We start from the raw sequence: 16,221 nt of genomic DNA, 5'->3' as shown, positions 1-16,221 counted from the left end.
AAAAACAATGAGGAGTCCTGTGACAACTTAGAGACTAACAGATTTATTTGGCAAATGTTTTTGTGGGTAAAACTCATTTATCAGGTTACTTATCAAATGTTAATCAAATCAGCATTAATTGTTAAGTAACTTTTCTTTTGAGCTACGACTACACTGCGCATTGTTGCACAAGAAGAACCATTCACCAGTGCTGCATGCATGCACAGTGCCAGTCTGGCACATGCGCGATGCAGGGCTGGCGAGTAGCTCTCGCCGCAGTTTGTCAAACCCTGCAAATGAGGCATGGCGATGAATATCGCCGTGCCTCATTTGCATATCTGTTGAGCCACCATTTTGCAGAAGAGGCTTTTGCTCAAGAAGGAACTGTCTATACTACTCTTTCTTGTGCAAAAAACCCCTCTTGCATAGAAGCCATTCTGCCACTTATTTTCAGGAAGAACGGCTCCTGTGCAAGAGGGATTTTTTGCTCAAGAAAGAGCAGTATAGACAGCTCCTTCTTGCACAAAAGCTCCTTCTGCAAAAATGGCGGCTCATTAGGTATGCAAATGAGGCACAGCAATATTCATTACCACGCCTCATTTACAGGGTTTGACAAACTGCGGCGAGAGCTACTCGCCAGCCCTGCATCGCGCATGTGCCAGACTGGCACTGTGCATGAACGCAGCACTGGTGAATGGGGCACACGGAGCGACTGGCTGAAATCTACTCGCCATGGGTGAGGAGAAACAGCAGTTTGTCGAGCCCTGCTCATTTGCATATCTTCTTGCGCAACAATGTGCAGTGTAGACATATCCCTCATTGTACTCACTCACTCTCTCTCTCTCTCTCTCTTTTTTTTTTTTTTCCCCCAAGAGTGGGGTTTTACCCATGAAAGCTTATCCACTAATAGATTTATTAGTCTCTAAGGGCTTGTCTGCACTAGGAAATTATTTCAAAATAACTAAATTTGAAATAATAACTCTGAAATAACAAACTCGAAATAGTGTCCCCCCACTATGAGGGAGCCTCAAAAATGAGTCCGAAGCAGACTCCGTTACTGTAGACACGGTATCTTGACTTAGAGCCCCAGGAAGCACAGGGGAGTAATTACTTCGAATTATTCTGAGGAGTAGTTACTTCGAATTAGCAGCAGTGGAACATCCACACTAACTCTATATCGAAATAACTATTTTGAAATAACAGTTATTCCCTGAGGAAAGCAGGAGTAGAGATTTCAAAATAACCAGCCCATTATTGCAAAATAATAGGCTTGGTAGTATGGATGCTCTGCTTATTATTTTGAAATAAGAGGTGTTATTTCAAAATAACTCCCTGTGTAGACCTAAGGTGCCACAGGACTCCTTGTTGTTTTGAATAGATCTTCCCAAAATGTAGTCTCATTAAAAGCCTTTGAAAAATCATAGTTTGTGCATGCTCTGTAGACTTCTTAGATTTAGCACCTAAGATCCCTGAAGATTTCATCCACACTAAGCATGATTCAGTCTGGGGCGGAGCAGGACTTTTCCAGCAATTGTAGTTCTGGGCTGCTGTGAGCCATTTCAGATCCGGGTTCCTGAAATGGCAGCAACAGCAACATTGATTCTGGCATTTCCTAACTTTTCATTCTGGATTTTTCAAACCTAATGTTTTTAATGTAGTTTTCTGTAATGTTGTTTGTTTATTATTACTTATGTTACTGTAGAGCCTGCCTCAGTCATACATCAGCACCCCATTGTACAAACACAGAAAACAAAGACTGACCCTGCCCCAAAGACCTAGCAGTATAAGACTAAGACAAGATACATGTGGTAGTATAAGAAAATAATGAGATAATATATGCCTTTAGGAAACTAGCAATCCCCAAAGCCTATCATAAATTTATTTCCAGTTCAAAAAGAGCATGGCAGCCAAATGCAAAGCAATATCACTCACAGGGCTGGATTAAGGTGGGGGTTAGCTGGGCAGCTGCCCAGGGCACCAACTTATGGGGGGGCGCCTGATTGAAGTGGTAAGGGGCGCCGCGCACCCGGGGGCGGGGCCGCGCATGTGGCACGCACCTGCTGCCTGGGGCGCAAGTATGGCTTGGTCCGGCACTGATCACTCGTAAACTTCTCTTGGCAGTTTGTAATCTTGAGATGCAAAGATGAAAATATTGCGTATTTGAATATTTGCCGAAGTGAGGTTTACTCGTAAAACTGATCATGTAAATGGCACCTTCTTATTTGAGAGGTGATTCCTGTCCTTTTTATAGAGTCTTGTCTCCTCACCTTGTGTTGAGAATAAACATTTTTACTTGTGTTAGAAAAAAATGTGTTATAGCTGTGCTGCTGTCTCACAGTTCATCAACAGAATTTTTACTCTGCACTCTAATTGCATGCTCAAAATCAATCCTTCAGTTCGCTTGTGCATCCCATCAAAAACAGGGAGAGCTGGAGGTTGACCTCCAGATTTCAGGGTGAATCTACTGAAATTGGTAGTTGGTGGTGGGAAACACCATTAAACTGAACAGATTTGCTAGGGAATTGCACAAAGAGAATAAGCCTGGGAAGCCACATTGCCATCTGATGGTGCCATCAGACACCATCAGAGTATAAATGCATTTTCATATTTTTCAAGAACACTTCTACACCCCTGATTGCTATTCTAATGGGTGAACAAACACCTTAATGCAGAAGTCTGGATGTTCAAAGGTGATTGAGAAAAAAAAATCAGTGATGCTATTGAATTTTGCTGGAGTTAATTGATAATTTTCCTCAAAAGTAACATGAGAAAATTACCACCCTTATTATAAGGTTCAGTTTCTTTAAGGAGTGGAGTAACATGATTGGCTGAACAGAATTAAATGCTCTTTAGTATACAAACACATCTTTAAAATTGGTTGTGGACAAAGGCTGATGCCTTAGCAACCTCTGTCCATGACTAGCTTGGGCCACTACAGACAGAGGCTGCTTCGTGGCAGCCTCACCCACTCCCTCCACCGCCAGAAGCCTCTGTTCGCAGGGAACTCTGATGCCCCATGGATGGGCGCTGCTGCCACCCCATGCTGTTGCCTCTGTATCAGAGGTAGCAGTGTGGGGCAGTAGGCAGCTGGTCTGGGCACAGAGCTGGTTTTTAAACTGGCTCCCCTCGTGGACCAACTCCTGCCTGGAACCCTGTGCTGCTGCCTCGGATAGAGAGGCACCAGCGCAGGGTGGCAGGGTGCTCCTTGGGAGTGGAACCAAATTGCACTGGCTGCCGGCCCCTCCACTGCGACTATGGAATAGTCAACTAAGCGCTAAAATTCATGCAGTTAGACGACTGTTCTGTTATCTGCTATCTACCATCCCTAAGAATTCATGCAGTTAAATGGCTATTCTATCCCACTATCTTGCACTTACAGTTAATATTTTCTCTTTTTTAAATTATTCTGTGCAACTACGATGATTTAAGCACTGAACCTCTAGGGCCAACTTTTCAACAAGATTCCTATAATGAGTGGAAATTTGACTTTGTGAAAAAGATCACATGCAATTTTTTGTGGGTGCATTTTTGTACACCAGCCACAATTTTGGACTTATTAAAAAGTTAGGTCCCATTCCTCTAACATCCTTATACCATCTGACTTTGGAAAAGAGGGCTTGAAACTGGACAAGTTGGATGGCCTTTGTGTAAAGGATGTGCCTTTTGTCATCATTGTGAAAATATGCCCAATTTAGCCAAATTGTAAGCCTTTGAAAAAGGCTTTCCCTTTTCACACTCATTGTAGAGACTTGTGTCAATTTTAAGAGTTTAATCTCAGAAAGATGTCTTCTCTGAGCATAAATCCAAAACTCTCTTGCTGATCAAATTTGCCTGTGACATTCTCTCACACTTCTTACATATAATAGGACTTTGCATGTGGATGCTCCAGCTCGGGACTACAGGGACAAATCCAGACTTTCCATGTAACACCTGCTCCCAACTGTTTGGAGTCTGGGTAGAACCAGAAACTGGAACTAAGAGCAGGGAGCCTTTCTTTTTCCTAAACTTACACTAACTCCCTCTTGGTGAGTTGTATATATTAAGTTGATTTACTGCAGTAGTGTAGACAAACCCTGAGACATACCCTGAGTCTAAGAACCAGAAGGCGAGGAACAAGGGTTGAGGAAGGTTAGACATAAGATAAGAACTGTGAGGAGAACAGGGAGTGGCTTCACAAAGAAAGTGGGACAACAAGCCAGGCAGGAGGGAGAATGGGACAAGGAGCAGAAAGGAAATAGGAATTCTCTCTGAGATTAGATGAGGAACCTGGAAAGGAAAACTGCTAGGCAATGAGGTGGAATCAGACGAGTTGGGAGAGGAGAACTGAAATTGGCTGGGCAAAGTTCATCCAATTGTCCCATGAAAATAGTATATATTCATATAAGTAAAGATTGTAATATAATATGCAGGGGCAAGCCAAAAATTAAGATTGTATATGGAACCTGTAGTTGAGTGCTTGACGGTGCAATCGTAATAACATTCTTTTAATGTAATTTTTTTAGGATTAAACTATAGTAAAATGGTTGAAAATTGTAATGTGTCAATTTCTTGAAATTGTTTGAAATAAAAGAAAATTTATGACATCTGTTTGTTATTACTAATAGCTAACTTTTCAAATATTTCTATTATTTCTCCAATCCATCTCTTTTTATGAAGTTATTTATAAATATTTCTTTCTATTATTATTAACGCAAATATCTGTACACTGGAAGTGTGCTATGATTGGACTCAGATGAAAAAAATAGGAGAAATTGTACAAAATCTGTTGATTTTAGTATACAAACACATCTTTTAGTATACAAACACATCTGTTGAACCATTCATGACATATTGGAGAGTTGGAAAAATATACTTTCTTGATTGTAAAAAGCTAATGTAACATTTTCCCCAAAAGTCTCAAAAACTGGACATGTGAATAATACTGAATATTGAGGAGCATGTTCATAACAGAATAAGGAAAAACAGTGTATCAGATAACCAAGTTATAAATGAGAGAATGAGTGATTCTCTGTTCAGAAGTGTGTTATCCTTTTCACACATGAGCAGTACCTAGCTGCTCCCCATTATTGCTTTAGTCCCCGGGTTACGTACAAGATAGGGACTGTAGGTTTGTTCTTAAGTTGAATCTGTATGTAAGTCGGAACTGGCGTCCAGATTCAGCCGCTGCTGAAACTGACCGCCAGGTCTGACTTACATACAGATTCAACTTAAGAACCCCAAGTCCCCAAGTCAGCTGCTGCTGAAACTGATCAGCGGCTGATTACAGGAAGCCCGGGGCAGAGCAACTGTGCCTCGGGCTTCCTATAGTCAGCGCTGGTCAGTTTCAGCAGCAGCTGACTTGGGGACGCCTGGGGCAGAGCACCCCAGCTGCTCTGCCCCAGGCGTCCTGATTCAGCCGCTGCTGAAACTGACCAGCAGCGGCAGAATCAGGACGCCTGGGGCAGAGCAGCTAGGGTGCTGCTGGGTTGGTCCAGTAGTGCCCAGAGCGGCGCTGCGGGACCAACCGGCGGCGCCCCAGCTGCTCTGCCCCAGGGTCCACAACAAAAGCCTGGTCTGCTGGGGGGGGGCACACTAGCTGCGCTCCCCCCCACCCCGAGCAGACCAGGGACACGGGGAGCAAAGCCGCAGCGGCAGGGTGCCGCGCCTCTGAGGCTTTGCTCTGGCGTGGGACCCGCCGCCACTGCGGCTTTGCTCGCGGTGTCCCTGGTCTGCTGGAGACGGTCCCCGGCAGACCTGGGGCACCGGGAGCAAAGCCGCAGCCGCGGCGGGTTCCCACGCTTCGCGGGAACCCGCCGCGGCTGCGGCTTTGCTCCCGGTACCCCTGGTCTGCCGGGGACCGTCTCCAGCAGACCAGGGACACCGCGAGCAAACCCACCGTGGCTGCGGCTTTGCTCCCGTTGCCCCTGGTCTGCTGGAGACGGTCCCCAGCAGACCTGGGGCATCGGGAGCAGCTTTTCTCGCCCCGGAGGTCGAGGTGGCGGATCGCTGCCTGCGAGCTCCGGGGCGAGAGAGCCCCGTTCGTAAGTGCGGATCCGACATAAGTCGGAGCTGCGTAATTCGGGGACTGCCTGTACTTGTTCAGCCTGACAGGCACAAAGGTTGCTGCTGCTGGAATAATTTGCATGAGAAAGGTTACAAATACATTGTTGATTTGCTCCTGGATAAATCCTCCAGTAAAGCATTGCCTCTGCATCTGGGACAGTGGAAAATCCTGGTGTAAAAACATGTAGAATTAATTATAATACTAAGCTTTTATTTAAACAGACACAGACAATTTAAAAACCACTTTTCCGTTTGAAAATTGTATTGCCAACGCTCTGAAATATCAGAATGGCAAAATTGTAGGAAATGATATATTTCTCTTGTTTACTTTGGGCAGTTGTATTTTTGCTAATTTCACTTTTTTGTCCAGATAGTCACTTAGGGCCTAATCTGTAATTGCACTCACCCACTTGCCTAAAACAGAGATTTTGAACCTCTTACTCACATTAATGAATTATCTACCTGAGTAGTGTTGCTGGGATTAGTCAGGTAAGTAACTCTACAACAGCATAAATAATGGTTAAAATTCTGGCCCCTTTTGGAAGATCAACTTACTACATTTGTTTTGAGTTTTTTAAAGAACAGGGGAGAGAGAGTTTTAAAAAATGTGATTGTAAACTACAAAGAGGATTCTGGCGACGTGTAGTGTATGAACACATTTTTCATTTAAAAGATTTAAAAGGGTTTTTTTTCCATTCCCAAAATACAGCCATCATGCTAAACTTTTGCATTTTCTGACTTTGTGTTCTATTTCAGTTACTGCCTTATAATTGCTGTAATATATTTGTTCATTTAATTTTAAGTATATATTACCTCCAAAAATTTGAAAATGTAAAATCACTAAGTTATCTGATACATTTTCTAATAATGCATTAGTTCTCATCAAGGCACTAGTTGGCAAGGAGACATAAAAAATTTATCTACTCATGTTGCATATCCTTAAAAAAATGTTCTGTGGATATTTTGTATGTCAGTGCAATGTTTTTACATGTAATATCAATGTACTTCCAATATTCAGTGCAAGTAACTTGTCTGTCCTTGACAAACATATGTTACATACAACATGGGTAGAAATAAAATAATTGAAAAGTTACTGAATTTTAAACTGAGGGTTGTAAGTAACCAGACAGGCTCTGTATCGTGTGTTCATTTGCCATTCATGGCAGATCAGACTTGAGCTTGTGGCATCTTTGTATATCATTGTACACTTTCAAAATGGTAATTGAGACAATTTCTGTCATAATCCATAATTTGTAATCATCTGGACAATGGTGTGGATGCAATTAAATGAGAAAACAACAGTCTCACATTATATCTATATTGTATTTTAGAGGACATTATATCTATATTGTGTTTTAAGTCTCTTCCCCCTTAGAAGTGGCATTCTTGTATGCTGTTGATATCTAGTAGGTATCCCAGTACGTACCAAGATGTAGATTTGAGAAAATAGTTGTTCATTTCCTTTATTGCAAAAAAATATGTAGGCAGTCTACAGTTAAAAGGGAAGCAGGAGACACTGTTACTTGTGATATTACCCAGTAGTCTTTCTATTTTAGAGCTAACATCTCTGGCAATATAACGTTTATGCTGTGTTTATCTGGTATATCATAAGACTATTACAGGCAGTCCCTGGGTTACGTACAAGATAGGGACTGTAGGTTTGTTCTTAAGTTGAATTTGTATGTAAGTCGGAACTGGTACATATTGTAGGGGAAACTCTAGCCAAACATTTCTCCAGAGCTCAGTTTTATTCTCCCACACCTCACTTCCCTCAGTCCTTTATTCTCAAGCTGAAGTGTCTGCTGAGAAAAGCCGCTCCGCGTCTCCCTGGTCTGCTGGGGGGGGGCACTAGCTTCACGTCTCCCTGGTCTGCTGGGGGGAAGCAGCTAGTGCGGGGTTGCCTCACCCCATTTGTAAGTAGGGATCCGATGTAAGTCAGATCCATGTAACCCGGGGACTGCCTGTATTTACTGTTTAATTACTGCAGTAATAATTTGTTTGAAGAAGGGTTGCCAGAGAAAAATCATCTTTTCTTGCCCAGTGGCATCCCCAAAAAATGTTTTGCCTGGCTCTGAATATTCAGTAGTATCCTATTTATAAAATGCAGTTTTCCTTTCTTCTGCATGTTTTCTGTAGTTCGCATATTAAGCCTATGATAATTACTCAATCCTAAGAACGGTACTAAGAAATCTCATTGAAATCCACTGGTCACACTCAATATGGTTCATTGTCTACCTTGTTCTGTATCTCTGGTACATTAACTTGACTTCTCCTTTCTTGGAAATCTCTGAGATAAATCAGTTTACAAGAGGAAGTTAGCTTTTGCTGTTATACATTTTTACAAAAACCTCTGAAAACATTTTAAGTTAACAGTGATTCGTCTAAAGAAAAAGAGAGTACTTCTATGTAAGCAGCACTTCCTATCTTGTATTTTTATTACTTTGTAGACTCTTTATTTTACTTAATTTACATGTAATTTCTAAAAATTTCCCTAGCTCGAAAAACAAAGAAGAAGATCAAAGGAATTCAGCAGTCCAGTGTGACAGCAGCCAGGGATGCTTCTGAAAGTCCAGTAAGCAAGACCATAGTTCCTGCATCTCTACCACAGTTAACCCCTACTCTGGTTTCCCTGCTGGAAGTCATTGAGCCGGAAGTTCTGTATTCGGGCTATGACAGTACGCTACCTGACTCAACGTGGCGTATAATGTCAACTCTCAATATGTTGGGAGGACGGCAAGTGGTAGCTGCAGTAAAATGGGCAAAGGCAATACCAGGTAACATAAGAGATATTTGGTTAAAGAGTTTTTGTCCCAAATCATAGTATTTAATCTTTTACTTTGTTTCCTTTAAGACCTTTCTGGACTCACTCTTATTGATTAATATCTTATCTCAATTTTGTTTCAAATACCTATCCTCAAAACAGACATAATATAGACCCAAAATCTCTTTTTGGTTTCTTTGGGTTACTACATGAGGTTAAATTAACTTGGACTGTTCAGTCCCTGGGGGATAAAACAAACCCACCACATGAATAGTTTTTTAAAAATGCTAACACAGAAAAAGAGAAATCTTCCTGGTTTTGTTTCCACAGAAGTTTTCAATGCTTCATTGTTAAGTTTTAGCAAGAGGGTCCCTATCATTCAGGAAGCAACCCATTTCTCAATCCCTTTCTCCTTTATTGAATTGGCCAGTATTTTTTTGTCTTCATAGCCACTTTGTCTTCTACTTCCTCCACTTTACCCATCCTTCCTACCGGAATAGGAAGTCATAGTCACCTCTAATCTCAGGCCAGAAGTAAAACCTATTTACCACAGCTGCTTCCACAAAATTTAGTGTGTTATGTGGAACTCTTAAAGGAGAATTGCAAATATATTTCCTATTTGTGGAGTCAGTAAGGATGCTGTATTTACAGCTTGCTTTGGCCTTCTGTCACATTAGAAAACAGGTAGCTAAAATGAATCCTCCAGTTCCGACATCATTCATGGCATCCTATTGTATGGTCTTTGGACAGACTGATAAAGTGGTGATGTTCAGCATTTGAGGGTGCTATAAACAGGAAAACTGACACACCTGTTTCTGCTGTGTTTGGCTATAGTCAAGTGCTATTGGCGACTTACCTGTTCCATTAATAAATCTGAAGAGTGACATACAAAGTTACAACATAACTTGCCCTCTCATTTTACAAGGCGGTCTCATCTTTTTTGAAAAATATGCCTATTTGGAGTTGCAAGGAAAGATTAGATTCAAACATAAATTTACCCATGCCAATGGTAAAAACATAAGAATGGCCATACTGGGTCAGACCAATGGTCCATCTAGCCTAATATCCTGTCTGCTGAAAGTGGCCAATACCAGATGCCCCAGAGGGAGTGATCACAACATGTAATCCTCACGTGATCCCTCCCCTGTCACCCACCTCCAGAGAAACAGAGGCTAGGGATACCATTCCTACCCATCCTGGCTAATAGCCATTGATGGACCGAACCTCCATGAATCTATCTAGCTCTTTTTTTGAACCCTGTTAAAGTTCTAGCTTCACCACCCTCCTAATGAAGTAGTGTTTCCTAATTTCCACCCTAGACTTCCCCCACTGCAACATGAGACCATTGTTCTGCCATCTGTCATTCTGAGAACAGCCTGTCTCCATCCTCTTTGGAACCTCCCTTCAGGTAGTTAAAGGCTGGTATCAAATCCCCCCTCACTCTTCTCTTCTGCAGACTACACAAGCCCAGATCCTTCAGCCTCTCCTCGTAGGTCATGTGCTCCATCCCCCTAATCATTTTCGTTGCTTTCCACTGGTTCCTCTGCAGTGCATCCACATCCTTTCTATAGTGGGGTGCCTAGAATTGGATGCAGTACTCCAGATGTAGCCTTACCAATGGTGAATGAAGGGCACAGGCTTGTTTATTTACTCTTGTTTCTTGCACTGCTGCAGAATTGTCCTCCATTTGGGATATCACAGTTGGTTGCTGTGGAAATGTTTTACAGTGAGAGGATGATTACCTCAGACACAAAATATATAGGGTTACCAGTGTTGCTTGGATGTATACCTGGAGGTTTCATCACATGACATCATCTTTAATTCCTAGAGAATCCAAAACAGTCTTGAAAGTTTGGCAACCCTAAAAATAAACAACACAAGCAAATGGAACCGATAAGGAACAGAGATTCTTTTGTTAACCCTAGTACCTAACAACATAAATGGTGAAACAGATGTTTAGAAAAGAAGATAAGCTGTATCCTGAAGTTTTCACTTTGGGAGAGATTTGTCTGAGCAAAGCTTGAGTGAAGGCTACAGGGCTTGACCCAACAGATTTGAAATTAGTTCTAAACATCACTATTAATGTTTATACAAGTAGCAATACAGAGGGGGGAGTTTCCTACCTTCAGTGATGGCCTGCCTTTATTTTGAAGTAGACCTGATTAAGAGGCTATATAATTTGGTCATATATTAATTCACCTGATATTATCATTTTAAAGAGTTATGGAAAATAGCACAGCAGTGACCTTTTTTGGGGATGTCAAGTATCTGATGGAGTTAAATGAAGTCAACTCAAATCTAAATTTGATAAGGACTCAGTGTGGCAGAAAATCTTGCTAAAAACAACAAGGGCTTGACATGATCTACCACCATAGATTAAAAGCTGCCTGCATTTTAAATCTGCTCCAGGAAGCAATTTTAAAATATACCACATCTTCATTGTTTAGCATTTAACAACATAAAATACAGAAGTACTTGATTATATCTATTTATTGCAATTTGACCCAATTTGTATGTCTTAAAGTCTCCATGCACCATAGTAATTAAAAAGAAAAGAAAAGAAACACATGTTGCTATGTATTAATAACGCTTTATTTGTAATGATAATTTTTAATAGTGGGTGAGACAAATCCCTGTCAGAGATGGTCTAGATCAGGGCAAGCTAGCTGGCTGGGAAATGCTCTGTTTACATGCACCTCCGCAGGTATGGGTAGTTGTAGTCCTTGTTGCCTATGGATTGCCATTCCTGGCCAGTCAGAGATGTGGGAAGCAGTGTCCTGGTCTGCACCACTTCCTGCAGCTCCCATTGGCCAGGAATAGCAATCCGTGGCTAATGGGAGCTGCAATCAGCCATACCTATAGTGGTGCAGGTAAACAAAGCGCCTCGTGGCCAGCTAGGCTACGTCTACACTACATGCTTCTTGTACAAGAAGCCTTTTGTGCAAGAGTTTTTGTGCAAAAACTTCTTGCACAAGAGCACGTCCACACCTCAAAGCACATCGCAAAAGCGATGTGCTTTTGCGCAAGGGAGCGGCCACACTGAATGGCCATCAGAGCCACCTGTGCTTTTTCCCCATAGCAGTTTCTTGCACAAGAAACCCCTCTGGAATGTCCACACTTGCCTTTTTGCACAATAGCTGTAGCGCAAAAAGGAGTTATGCCTTGTAAAAGGAGGTTTACCTACACTGGCAAAAGCCCTCTCTTCTGCCATTTAACTGTTGATTTACTTGTGCAAAAGCGCATTTGAGGTGTGGACGCACCACAGGTTTTTGTACGAAAACCTTGCAGTGTAGACGTAGCCCTAGTGACTTGCCCTTACAATCTGTGACCCAGAGTTTGAAAACCCTGGTCTAGATGGTGCTTGGTCCTGACATGATAGCAGGGGACTGAATTTGACCTCTCCAGGTTTCTTCCAGTTCTATGATTGTTTGATAGATTTGAAAAGGAGCATTTCCTAAGCATGATGTGTTCATTGCCTATACTCTTATATTTTGTATTTTAGGTTTCCGAAATTTACATTTGGATGATCAAATGACCCTTCTGCAATACTCATGGATGTTCCTGATGGCTTTTGCTCTAGGATGGAGATCATATAGACAGTCAAATGGAAACTTGCTGTGTTTTGCTCCAGATCTGATTATTAATGAGTAAGTAGTGTGAGTCATTTTCCCTGCATACTAGAGCTGTATTAAACTCTCTGAAACATTATTCTGCCATAAGAATATCTTGAGAGTAAATCCCACTAATAATGTATATCATTAGGTAAGAAAATTGTGCAAAAATCACTGCTGTACTGACATTGTGCCTACAAAATCAGTTTCCTTTTAGTACATGTGTATACTTTTAAATACGTCAAATGAATTGTTGCCTTTGAGAGCTAGCTTAAAGTTTGTGTTTTTGTCTAGAAGAGCATGGGGGAAAGTACGTTGGTGGATGGATGGATTCTAGATTGCTGATGCACCTACATCATTCATTTCAATAATAAGTCCTATAGGTTCAGGAAAAAATGATGCTAACGTAATGTTTCTCTAAAAGTTCTTCCTTGAAAAAAGATTGGCAAATGGTATAAACTTCTAAACAATCATACAATGCTATCATTGTCCCTGAAATGATCAGTGGCAGTCTGGATGCTGCTATATAATTAAAATGTTTGCTTAACTTGAACCCATTAAAAAGAGAATTTTATGAAACTATTTAAAGAATTGCTAATAGGGCTGTCAATTAACGCATGGTAATGCCTGCAATTAATGCAAGGCAGAATTAATGCATTTAAAAAGTTAACATTCATTAATTGCAGGCGTTTACACGCGGCACTGTCCCTTTGAAATGCCGCTGTGGCGCTTCAAAGGGGCAACGCTACAGGAGCCCGGGGTCAGCTGGAGTATTATTATTGCTTAACAGCATGTTTAATCGCAAATTAATTTATTTAATCACTTGATAGCCTAGTAGCTAATCATGCTTCTATGTCACCCTAATTGTACAAGTCAGCCTGTGGATTGTGTTTGTAATTCCACATCTGTTTTGTTTCAAACTCCTTAATAGGAGTCTACTATAAAAAGTGCATATTTCAGAAAGTTGCAGATTGCAGACAAGTTGTGTGTCCAGGAGAACACTCTTGGCAAACCAGTTTTGTCTATTTTCGGAAACATTTGTTCTTGTGCATTTTATGAGTAATTTTCTAGAACATTTGGATTTTTTTTCTTGCACTTACGGGGTTTTCAGTCTCTTCTGGTTGCTTTCTTGTAAATTGCGAGCAAATCCATTTAAAACCACGGACAGTCTGTGGCACTTTGAAGACTAACAGATTTATTCCAGCATAAGCTTTTGTGGATAAAACCCACTTTGGCAGATGCACCCATTTAAGTGGAGTTATGCTAGCATATAACATTATTCAAAAAGAAAATCAGGCCAATACTGCATATAATATAAAAATAGTATTAAGCTTTAAATCTAACATAGTTTAAACTTTTTAGTTTTTGATATTTTGATTATACAATCCAGAACAATATTTGTGGTTTTAAAATCAGATTTGTGTGTACACACTAGATTTATTTTAAATCATATGTTTCTATTCTGTGGATAATGTTTTCAGAAGACTTAAGAACTGTTACAAAGCTATTTTACAAGTTTTCTAGTTCACTACAGCACTACTTAAACTCAAATGACACTACGATTTCTTGAATAATAATAGAGATGTAGCTGTGTTAGTCTGGTCTCGCTGAAACAAAAAAACAGGACTATGCAGCACTTTAAAGACTAATACTTAGAGGGGTTTTTTTCAGTATTTAATTTAAATACAGCTAAGCTATCTTGTGAAATGTGGTACGTTGTTTTTAATTTTTTTTAAAGAGAGTAAAAAAATCAAGTTGTTCCCTGAGGCTATGTCTAGACTAAAGGCTTCTTGAGCAAGAAGCTTTTTTCGGAAGAGATTGTCCAAAAAACTTCTTGCGAAAGAGCATCCACACTGCAAAAGCGCATCGAAAAACCAATGCGCTTTTTTGAAAGAGAGCATCCAGACTGCCTAGACACCATCTCGCATGTAAGTAGTGATTGCTATGGACAGAATGGCTGCTCGGTCTTGGGGGGAGGAAGTTTCTGCTGCTCTCACAGGGCCAGGTGTGAGCCAGGAGCCATCAGCCCTCAGGGTCTGTGGTTCTGGGGGTTCCCTGGCTCACGGTCCCCTCCTTTCCTAAATTTTCTAAATTTTGTTCCTCCAGTTTCCCGAGCAATGCTGGGTAAGTCCAGCTAGTACTTATTTATATTAATATTTTCATCTTAATGGTTCTAGAGGCATGAAAGGATTTATATCACAAAATCAAAACAATATCCAAAATTCAGTGTGAATCCTGGGCCAAAAACTGTTGGGGAAGGATGATAGTGGTCTGACAGATACCCATTCTGCTCTTTTACATTTGTGAAGGCTTTTATCCTAATAAGTTGCATGGGTTAAAGGTTTCTTAAGAATCTTTCCTGCCTCTGCCAAAAGTTCTTGCCTGCCTCTGACACCTGAGCTTAATCTTCCCTTGGGTAAGAGGTGATGGACTCATATGTCAGATATTATGGATCAGGAGACCATGTAAATATATAACAGATGAATAGTAACTATAATAAATCGTATTTGAATAGTACTGTGCACTTTCGGACACTAATTCACCTATGCTCTTTTTAGGTAAGCAATATAATCATGTAGAAAACACAATTTTGTGCATCTAAGTTAAACTGTATTGTATTTAATTTTAAATAAAGCATTATTGGGGTAAGTGATGTATATTGATTTGTTGAACTCTTCTGAAGATTCAGAGGGATAGCCGAGTTAGTCTATAACTGGAAAAACTTTAAAAAACAATGAATAGTCTAGCAGTACCTTAAAGACTAACAAAACATGTAGATAGTATCATGAGCTTTTGTGGGTATAACATCTGAAGAAGTGGTTTGTACCCACAGAAGCTCGTACATGTACATGTTTTGTTAAGGTGCCACTAGGCTTTTCATTGGCTTTTAAGTTCTTCTGAAGGTAAGATTTTAGATGCTTATATTTTTTATTTTTGCCCTTTCATTCAGGTTTGAGTCTTGTTGGATTAGAGACCTTGGGGAAGGCGGGCTTGTGTTTGAAAGAAAAGCTAAAGCATAAATAGGGAGGCTAATTTAAGAAACTGCTGTTGCCCATGTATTTAAGTCAGTCAGAACCAGTATATGACAGGTATATGTGGTATTTCTAACACCATTTTGTTTCTTCTAAATATAATATTCTGAAGTTACCAGACAATTTGTAATTTGCTTGTAAGGGCTGCTGCTCTGTGCCTTCTTTCGACTTTATATGAATCTCAGTGAGACTATCCCCTTTGGCTCATCTTTAAAAACCTGTCTAGGTAGTAGAAATTGTCAAAATAGTCCACAGTAATTATTACAGGTAACCTTCCATTGTTGTGGCTCCAATGATACAGCAATGATGGGAAAACTGCCTTCTTACCATCATGGGCTGTGTCTCATTGGCGCGATCTTGTGCAAAAGTGGTTGCTTTTGTGTAAAAACTTGCTGCCTATCTACACTGGCCGCGAGTTCTTGCGCAAGTACACTGACGTTTTAATGGATGAAATCAGTGCTTCTTGTGCAAGAACTCTGATGCTTCCACTCAGGAATAAGCCCTCTTGCACAACTGTTCTTGCGCAAGAGGCCAGTGTAGACAGGCAACATGAATTTCTTGCACAAGAAAGCCTTATGTTTAAAATGGCCATCAGAGCTTTCTTGCGCAAAAGAGCATCTACACAGGCATGGATGCTCTTGCACAAAAGCACATCTCTTGCGCAAACTCACATGCCAATGTAGATGCTCTCTTCTGGAAGAGTTTTTGCACAAGAACTCTTTGGCAAAAGAGTTCTTGTGCAAAATCATGCCAGTGTAGACGTAGCCATGTTGTCTAAACCTGTCCTAAATTAAAT

The 16,221-nt window shown here is 40.8% G+C and overlaps 1 protein-coding gene across 1 annotated transcript in view; it reads left to right on the top strand.

Annotated features, from left to right (window-relative positions):
• The window catches only part of NR3C1 (nuclear receptor subfamily 3 group C member 1), a 164,952-nt gene that overhangs the window by 131,273 nt on the left and 17,458 nt on the right, over positions 1-16,221 (top strand). Inside the window, exons 5-6 of the mRNA XM_075900312.2 lie at positions 8,517-8,795; positions 12,285-12,429. Coding sequence (XP_075756427.1) covers positions 8,517-8,795; positions 12,285-12,429 — 424 coding nt within the window. The remainder of the gene's footprint in view (positions 1-8,516; positions 8,796-12,284; positions 12,430-16,221) is intronic.

The sequence above is a fragment of the Pelodiscus sinensis genome, chromosome 16 (assembly GCF_052426305.1).
Source record: "Pelodiscus sinensis isolate ZL-2025 chromosome 16, ASM5242630v1, whole genome shotgun sequence".
Lineage (NCBI taxonomy): Eukaryota > Metazoa > Chordata > Testudines > Trionychidae > Pelodiscus > Pelodiscus sinensis.
The sequence above is the reverse complement of the archived record's forward strand: the minus strand, read 5'-3'. Positions and strand labels throughout refer to the sequence as shown.